Source organism: Phaethon lepturus, unplaced genomic scaffold (assembly GCF_000687285.1).
Source record: "Phaethon lepturus isolate BGI_N335 unplaced genomic scaffold, ASM68728v1 scaffold10220, whole genome shotgun sequence".
Taxonomy (NCBI): Eukaryota; Metazoa; Chordata; class Aves; order Phaethontiformes; family Phaethontidae; genus Phaethon; species Phaethon lepturus.
Window position 1 is genome coordinate 11,073 of NW_010509801.1, and position 9,344 is coordinate 20,416.

At 42.5% G+C, this 9,344-nt stretch overlaps 1 protein-coding gene across 1 annotated transcript; it reads left to right on the forward strand.

Moving 5' to 3' along the window:
- Positions 1–918: 918 nt before the first annotated feature.
- On the forward strand, positions 919–6,562 carry LOC104619816 (glioma pathogenesis-related protein 1-like). Its single transcript, XM_010285871.1, has 6 exons — positions 919–1,180; positions 3,403–3,648; positions 4,065–4,177; positions 4,956–5,038; positions 6,223–6,249; positions 6,336–6,562. The coding sequence occupies exons 1-6, from the start codon at positions 1,001–1,003 to the stop codon at positions 6,560–6,562; spliced, it is 876 nt and encodes a 291-aa protein (XP_010284173.1). The 5' UTR covers positions 919–1,000.
- Positions 6,563–9,344: the final 2,782 nt, after the last annotated feature.

Genomic DNA, 9,344 nt, shown 5'->3' on the forward strand with positions numbered 1-9,344 from the left:
AAAAACTGAGCAGGGAATCAGACCCGTGAACGCTGCTTACAATCTACAACATATTTTCTCTGTAAACCTACCAACATCTGAGTTACAAGACCTTAGCTCTTAAAATATGTGGTTATTCTTATGCTCTTGTATGTTTATACAATTTGGTTTAGGTTTGAAAAAAAACACACCCAGCTTGTAGAACAGTTGGTGAGACAATACAAATCCCAACACAGCCCATACTACCACCCCAAGAAGCGATCAGACTCGGAATGTTACACCAGGAGTGCTAACCCTGTAGCTGCTCTCCGGGAGCACAGGAAGCTCCTCCAGTGATTTCAGGCTATCAGATTATGGCAAATGGCTAAGGAAGGAGAGAATCAACATGCTCAGGCTTGGGAATTCCAAATCGTACTTCTGTTACACACCAAACCAAGTCAGAAGGTCTGTTCTGCAGCAACCTGCTGTTCAGGAACTTTTTTTTTTCCTCCTGGTGAGGTCTAATTTCAATATATGCAGTTTTCTTAATTCTGTTTATTCCTAGAGTAATTCTGAAATGGAAGCAAGGTCTTGCAAAATAATGTTAATTGAGCTGGTATGACTAAGATATAGTGTAGGAAAATCAGCTGAACAGCAGATTTATGTTTTGTCAAAGCTACAGTTTTTATGGTTGACACAGCTGCTGTTCTGCAGCATCTCCTCAGATATGACCTACAATCACAGAATGGTTTGGCAGTCAACCAGAATGGAGCGCACTCAAAGGCAAGACAGAAGTATATCTGGAGTGTTTCTCCGTGCTAATATGCACAGCAGATGCGTTTGACAGTTTACCCTTTGACAGCCAGCTATGATGTCAGATAGAGCTGTACCTTATGAAGCAATTTCACTTCCTGTTACTTTGACACTTTCAAGTGCTTCCACACCCAGAGGACAACCTCTGCAGAGCCGCTTGCCAGTATTAGCTCCACCTAAAAGATTTTTAAAAACTTAAAAAAAATAGTACTGAAGGCATTGAAGAATTATGAAAATCACATTTTTCTTTGCTGCGTTGTTCTTACTGGATCTCTTCGCTTGCTGTCATGCTTATCCACAGTATCCCTTGCCTGACATAGAAGATGCAAAGTTCATTGAAGACTGTGTGAGAGCTCACAACAGGTTTCGAGCCAAAGTGAATCCACCAGCCAGCAATATGTTTCGCATGGTAAGGAGGCGTTCGTGATCTGTTGGAAAATTAATATAGATTGTGCTGCTGATTTAGCCCATCTTCGTCTTCATTTGCTTTGTGCTTTTCTTTCCCTTTTTTCTGTCAGTGATTCCTGTGCTGTATGTGTTAGTTCTTCGTAGGAAATAGAAAAGACATTAATTTTCACAGTATTGTTCAGTTTTAATAGTTTGAAGGAAATTCTTTGTTTAGGGGCGGATTGCTACTCTAAATTTCAGCCAGAGCAAAGGGCTGCATTGCGAAAAGTAGCGTTTAGTTCTCAGCATTTTTTTTACCTTTTTCTAAAAGAGATAGTAATCTGTTTTATGTTAGTCCAGGTTTCATACAGGGAAGCTGTCTGGTATTAAAAAGCTCCTGAACAGGCAATCTGCACAACAGGATTTGTTGAAAATCTATCATCTCCCTTTGTTTCTTCCAATCTAGAGCATGTGTTGATGAAAGGGATTTGCCAGGACATCCATCTAGGTACCTGATCTTCATTTGCTGTAGCAGGGTTTGAAGAGTAGGGGTACTAACATCTGGGCTGGAAAGCAGAGCATCCTATAGAGATAATGGGTGTCAGAACAGGCCATGGATAGGTCTCAGCTTGTTTGGTGGAATACATAAGGAAGAAGGTAGATAGATAGCTGAGGGAGGTAGCCCCAGTCAGTTCATGTCATACTCTGAGCCCTCCAGCAGTGCTGCGTCGCCGGAAAGGAAGGTAAATGCATAACCGCATGCACAATATGAATAATTTCCATGAAAGGAAGTAAAGGTGTAGAATTCAGACTACTCATTATTTTAATTTCTTGCCATTTTAAAAAACAATGTTTAATTTAAAATGCTGGCACACAAGAGCAAACTTAGCTGCTTAGACCAAAGATCCAGCAAGCCTGGAATAACATCAGGACAAATATAGAAACCTCTAGAATCAAAGGTGTTGCATTGTATTTAAAAGCTCTTGATGGATTTTTCTTGTGTGATTTTTTTTTCAGCCTTGAGTTCATGCAAGTTTTTATCGTCCCTAGGATCGTGTAGCAAAGAGCTGCACAGCATAACCACAAGTTCTGTGAAGATACCTTCTTCTGTTTGTTTTGGACCTGATAATTCCTAACTTCATTTGATAGTCTCTGGTCTTTGTATTGGAAGGAGCAAGGAATCATCGCTTCTTCACACAAGATGTCCAGCTGCCTCTGATCAAAGCTGCAGAGCACTCCCTGTTGCTTTATGAAAGCCCTCCATGCTTGAGGATGATCATCCTCCTCCATATTCTCTCTGCCCTTTCCAGTTCTAGTGTCCCCTTCTTAAGGTGGGGTCCTGCACACAGCATTTAACAGGACTTCTACAGTCGTGTAACTATATACCTGGTTTTATTCTCCACTCCTAAAGGAATTTCTAACACGTTATTTGCCTTTTAGACTACTTCCAAACATTGATTTACAAGTGGTAATAGCCAGCTCCAAACCTGTCATTATGAACACAAAGTCAAAATTGTTTGGGTTTTTTTAAAACATGTCCCTTAACTTACATTTCTCTATAGTGAATTTTACCTGTCATTTTATTGCCTGATCATTCAGTGGCATAAAATCTTTCTGCAAGTCTCGCAGACCCTTTTCTCAAATTAGCATTTGTGCCACTCAGGGTGGAAATAGTTCCTCCTCAGCCCAGCAGAAATGAGTGAGCCTTTTATTTGCTTTTACTTATTTTTTATTGATTTATTTATTTGCTATGGCCACATGCTGAGGAGGGAGAAGAGCAAAGAGGCAGAAGGGGCTGGGGAAGGGAGCAGCTGTAACTCTCCTCCTCTCTGTCCGGGCCAGCAGAAGAGAATTCCTATCTGGTCTGGTGGTAATTGCAAAGTGCAAATCCCTGGGCAGCTCCTAGGCATAAAGTTCCTCAAACGCGATAAAGCTGGGATGTTCACCCAGTTACATCCTCTCAGGCCTAGCAGCTTAAAGACTGCAATCCAGCTCTAAATACTTCTAACAAGTCAGATACCACAGGACAGTGAATAGATACTGCGTGTCCTGCAATATCTAAGGGAGAAAGAAGAAAAAAAAATTGCTGGAGGAGCAGAAAAATCAAGTTAGAGAAGGAGACTGAATGCAGGGATGGGAAGCAGAAAAGGGGAAAAGAATCTTACAGGTTTCTGTTTAAAAGTGTTTGAATTCAAGTAAGCCACTGCAGTACAAGCTATATTCTGTTTTCTTCCTTTTCTACAGTCCTGGGATGCTGCTTTAGCTAAAACTGCCAAAGCCTGGGCAAAGAAGTGCAAGTTTAAGCACAATAGCTACCTTAAAATGCCAAGGAAGGTGCACCCTACTTTTACTCCTGTTGGAGAAAACATCTGGACTGGCACAGCCACCATCTTCTCTGTGGATGCAGCCCTCAGTGGCTGGTTTAATGAAGTCAGCAGCTATGATTTCAACAGCAACAGCTGTACTGATATGTGTGGTCACTACACCCAGGTGAGTCTTACATGCCCAGTGGTTTATAATGTAATGGTTTCACAGAATATCCAAGTACAGGCTTGGAACAAACCGCTTTGGAACAGGAATTACAGCAAGGGTTTTTACCCCTCAGTTTATTGCTGCATGAGACAATTGGCAATAAATATTCAGAGAACCAGGGATGTCCGAGTCCTGTTTTCAGTAACGGTGGAAAGGGATTATCCCTCTGACAATTTCGTGTTGCTGGGGAGCCGGATAATAAATGCAAAAACTTCTATCAATCGGTCATCTATCAACCCTTTGGGTTCTTGATGCTGCTTCTCTGTCAGCTGTTTTAAACTTCCACAAGATCCTTCCCTTCTCCTTCTTCCCTTAATGCTGTTGCTTTTTCAGCCTCTGAACTGGCGCATTACGTATTTCCCTTTGTCCTTCAGGTTGTTTGGGCAGAGAGTTACAAAGTTGGCTGCGCAGTTCACTTCTGCAATACAGTTGAAAATTTTCCAGGACTCTTCAGAGCAGCACATTTTGTTTGTGACTATGGGCCAGCGTAAGTTAATTATGGCATTTAGGGGTTTTTTATTTTTTAAATATCCTATAACTGGCCTGCTGTTAGATGCCAACAATGATGGGAGCAGCTGTAACAAATTTCAGAAGCAGCTATGTCCACATGCCACCGGTGCAAGGGAAACTTCCTCCGGCCATTGAGAGCACAAGCTGCTGAACAGTAGCCAGAGCTGCAGAAAATCTCTTTCTAAAAAAGCAGGCAGCAGATCATAGCTGAGAGCACTCATCATAACCAAGATGGTGCAATAAAATCTGTTTTGACTTCAGTCTCTTCAGGAGAAGTGGGGAAGGTGGGGAAGCTGCATGCTTTCCGCTTGAGAAAGATTACATCTTTCTGTGGCCCAACACTGAACTTCAAACAAGACATTTTAATTGAAGAAGTAAAAGGAAGTCAGTCCTCTAGTTTATCTTGTACCTTGCAATTTCTGGACTTACCTCTTACAGATTTTTTTTTTTAAATACAGATGGGTAACAAGGAACTAGAGGCAGATTCTTTCATGCTTTACACAGAATAACACAGTATTACCAGAGATGTCTCATTAATTTCAAATGGCAAGAGTCACCAGGTAGCTGCTCCCCATGTCAGTGAGAGCTGATCTAAAAAGAAGTTCAAACAATTGTGATGATTAGTTTTTGGATAAAGGGATTCCACCCCACCCCCATAATAGCTTGCATGATAAATTATTCTAACACTCTGATGAAATCATGTATGTAAATGGCTTTTCAAAAGACAGCTAACAAAATACCGTTCTGCTTTGCAGAGGGAATTACCCGAGAAAACCATATAAAGCAGGACAACCATGCAGTGGATGCAGGAATGAGAAGTGTGTAGACAGGCTCTGTGGTAAGACCAAAGTGACCAACTAATAAAATTGCACAGAAATAAGTGTGGCATAATTATCAGTGAAAATACAACAGTGAGCCAATTTGCACTAAGTACATAGTGGGTCTGTAGCCCACCACACAGCAACAGTACCAAACCCTGGTAAGAACAGTGTAAGGAGGAATTCATTGAAATACTTTGCTGTTGAATGCTCTCAGAGGTAGAAGCCAGAGTTTCTGATGAAGAGAAGTATTAGTTAGACTACTTTCCACCTTTTATCTGATCAGGAAGTCAAATCTAAAACATTAGCCCCAACAAATATTCCCCATCTAGTTCTTCTTTCCTAGCAGAAATAGTATACTTAACTTCTGCTTTCTTGCTTGTTTAGTATGTCCTATCACATTTTCCAGAAAACTATAGTTCTGAAACAATAATAAGACTATACTGAAAAGCACACTTATTTCTAACTTCAGCAATTTTCTGAAATACAGCAGTGAGAGCTTGTTTTTGCATAGCAGTTTGCAGCTGTGGACCTTTATGTCATTACACCTAGTCCCAAACTAGTCAGAAATAGTCTGTTAAATAAACGGAGACTAAGGGACATGCAACAATGTCTTAAATCAAATACAAATTTTATACAGAGGTTTAATGGGGATGGTCTCTACTAGCCAGGCTTTAGATAGCTTCAGCTGTACAAATAATTGAGCATTTGGTATTCTTATTTCCTTCTGTGCTAGATCCTACAACCTGTTCTACCATATTTTCCTATAGGGCACATCAGCAGTTCCAACAGGATGCACATAGACAATGCACAAACACATCAAAGCTCTTAGTAAAGGTGGACTTCCGTGATAAATTCAGTAGTTATATTTGTCTGTCTGTAACTACTTAAATTTGGGTGGTGTATGAATTTTAAATAAATCCCATGTTTTGTTTTTATTTGCTATTCCCTCCTCCCCATGTCAAAAATTCTTCCTAATACAGCTGCTTCTTTTCTCCTTCTCTTTCAATTCAATGAAAAATATAAGCCCCAGTTCCCGCCAGTTGGGAACCTGCCCTTGTTGGCCTGCCTTCCCCTTGCAGGATGTTTCAGGCACTGACTGGCATTGTCAGTCAATCAGCCAGGCAGCAGCAATGACTAACCTCTTTACATTAAGAACCACCACTGAATGATACATTTATTTCCTTTTCTGATCTCTCTACAGAAAATACAGAACGTGAGAAGCTGATAAGTACGTATCGAATTGTTCTTAATTGCTTTCCTGTAAGTATGGCTAAGTTTGATGGGTCTCAACAGCTATTTCTTCCCATTCTTCAGATTATGCCTACTGGTATCCAGACTGGGATACACAGCCCCAGCCACCGCGGCCCCGTCCTCCCAGGCCTCCCGCGCCGCCGTATATCCCACCTGCTGAGCATCCGCGTCCCTCCTGTGACCAGTACTGCCTTACTGTGTCAATTTTAAGGCCACTGCTTTTGGTACTGAGTACTGGTGCTGTTCTTTTAGTACAACAGTGGTTTCCACACACTTTTTTTTATGAGTGATGATTAAATAAGATACTGATAGTGATCCTACAACTGTATTACTCGCAGAGAATTGCACACATCTGCAAAAACACTTGGTCATCTCTCCATTATCCTTGTGATGTTTATCCAGCATAGAAAAGGCTGCTTCTTCGCTCAAGGGAAGATATAAGTGGCTGTGAATAGACTTAGTGTAGTTCATTGGCAGTAGCTGCAACACACGTCTACGTCTGCACGAGCCTCTTAGCTTTGGCTCAGGAGTAGATTGCTGAGAGGACCACGTAGACTATATATTACTATATATGCTAACAAGCCTCCTGGAAAGCTGGGGCATCACAAAGACATGTCTGAAGCAGCACACTGTATCCAAAAGAAGTGATAACTCATGTCCATTAACCTTCAATTATCCCAGACATTGTTTTCCCCAGATAATGAAGATTTAACTGTATGTATTACTTAATAAAGCTTGTCCTTTACCATGTTTTGCCTATGTGTATCAGTCTCCATTAAAGTTACTCTATTGTCCATTGTACTACTCTCTTCTTCTCCTCTCAGAGTTAAGCTTTGTCCTCCATAGCTAGAAGAATACCAGGTGAAGTTGACAGACCAAGGATTAAGACAAGGTGTCAATGGGGAGAGCTAAATTTCAGGATGTGAGAGTGGTGGCAAAATCTGAAATGCAGAGTAGATGACAGCCATCCTGAGCTTGCAGGCAGGGGAAAGGGGGGAGTGGGGAGGATGGAAGGGGAGGAGAGGGAAGATGAAATGGGCTCAGGATAGATTCTGGTTCAGAAATGGAAGATCTCAGTCTCATTAAAAAAGCCCAAACCATTGATGGATTCAGTTTTCAGAGACATTTAGTCCTCGGACCCTGTTGTTCCTGTATACATTTGTTAGTAAGGGAAATAAACACATCTTTCAAGCTAAGATATACTGGCTGATATTAGCAATGCATAACTGTGCTATCAATATTTAAATCTCTTTCTTCTCCTTAATCTCAGTCCTAACGTTTGGAGAACACAGTGACTCAAATTCTGAGCCACACTGCAGCTCTAAAGGAACGTGGCATCCCACAGAATAAACATGTGCCCCAAATCTTTGGGCTCTTGTCATATGCTGCAAAATGTCACCATGTAAGAAGATACCTATTTAATTTCACAATTGTCAGTTCTTGTCTGCTGCCATCTTTTATATGTAGCAACAGCAGGTAGGCTGGAGGTGGGCAAGTGGTTGGGAGAGGACGCAGCCGGGACAGCTGACCCGAATTGACCAAAGGGATATTCTATACCATATAACATGGGGTTCAGCAAAAAAACTGGGGTAGAGGAAGAAGAAAGGTGGAGGGATGGCTTCCAGGGTGCCCATTGCTGAGACTGTCTCGGGAGTGGTGAGTGATTGCCTTTGCATCACTTGAGGGTTTTGTTTGTGTCCCCCCTCCTCTTTCCACACACATTAAGCTGTCTTTATCCTGACCCACGAATTTTCTCACTTTTCTACCTCCTGTTTTTCCCCCCCGTCCTGCTGGGGAAGGGGAACAAGTGAGCTTTGTGGGTGCTTGGCTGCTGGTAGGGGTCAACCCACCACATTATTCTGCTCTAAAAATTGGTCTACAGGGGAGTTGTGAACACAGTGTTTCTCATCCATGATCAGAGGGCCTTTTCACCAGTAAGCAGTGTCCTCATGAGTAGCTGGAGGTGTGTGACCCATAGGACCTAACGTCTGCTGGTGGGGCTGCTGTTGCAGGCTCACAGCGTGACCCCGGACCACCAACGTGAATATGGCCTTGCCACCAGCCACAACACCTACAGGACTTCATGCACAGAAGTGATAACTGGGACCTACACCCAGGTGTTCAACGGATGCAGATTCCTAAAACAAAACCTGAAGTGGGAAGAAACCCAACCTCATTCCCACAGAGATGTCCAGGTTGGGACTGTGGGAAAGGGCCTGAGCTTGATGGATAGGTGATAGTTAAGGGCAGTGTGAGGAAGAGGGTGGTGGTGGGTCTGAGCAGGGAGTGTTGGGCACCTGAGGCAACATGCATGGGACATCAGCTCCCAACTCCTGGCTGTGAAACCCAGTGCGGGTGCTGGGCACTCAGCACGAGACAGAATGAACCTTCATAGCACCCAACTCTGCTGGGGGCTTGGCTTGCGGGGAACGAATTATGAATTGCGTAAGCTAGGGAGGAGAAACTGATAGCACCACATAGCACAAGCGTGTGATCACAGGAGAAACCCATCAATAACCGCAGCATATTTAAATTGCAGTTCTCAGACAAACTTACCCCTCCAACAGCTTAATGTACAACCAAAATGACTGTTCATACTGTGGTAAGAGTCATAGGTCAAGTCAATTATTTGTCACAGCATTTCTGCTCAGAGCAACAGCCTTAACAGCAATGCCATTTTCATGAAAAGCAGAAAATTTATCCAAAACTTTACTGCAATCCATAGAGATTGCTATGGATGGGATGGGGGGAAGGGCAAAGAAGCAAAAACAAAGAATCCCAAAGGACAGGAGCGAAGAAGCTTGCCCACCATAATTAAGGAAAGAAGAAAAAAAAGAGAGAGACAAAGCTGCCACAGCTCTGATACAAACTTGTAGCTTAATTTCCTTATTCTCAGAGCAACGCTCCTGAAATATGACTCATTTCCTGTGACCAATGCCGTATTCAATTACCATGGCGAAGATAAGTCCAGCCCACAAGCCTTCCAAGCAGAACGCTGCTGGTGGAGCTAAAACCACCCCGTGCAGCTGAAACACCCTGCTGTTAAAGCTGGAAGACCAGAGGCTGAGAATC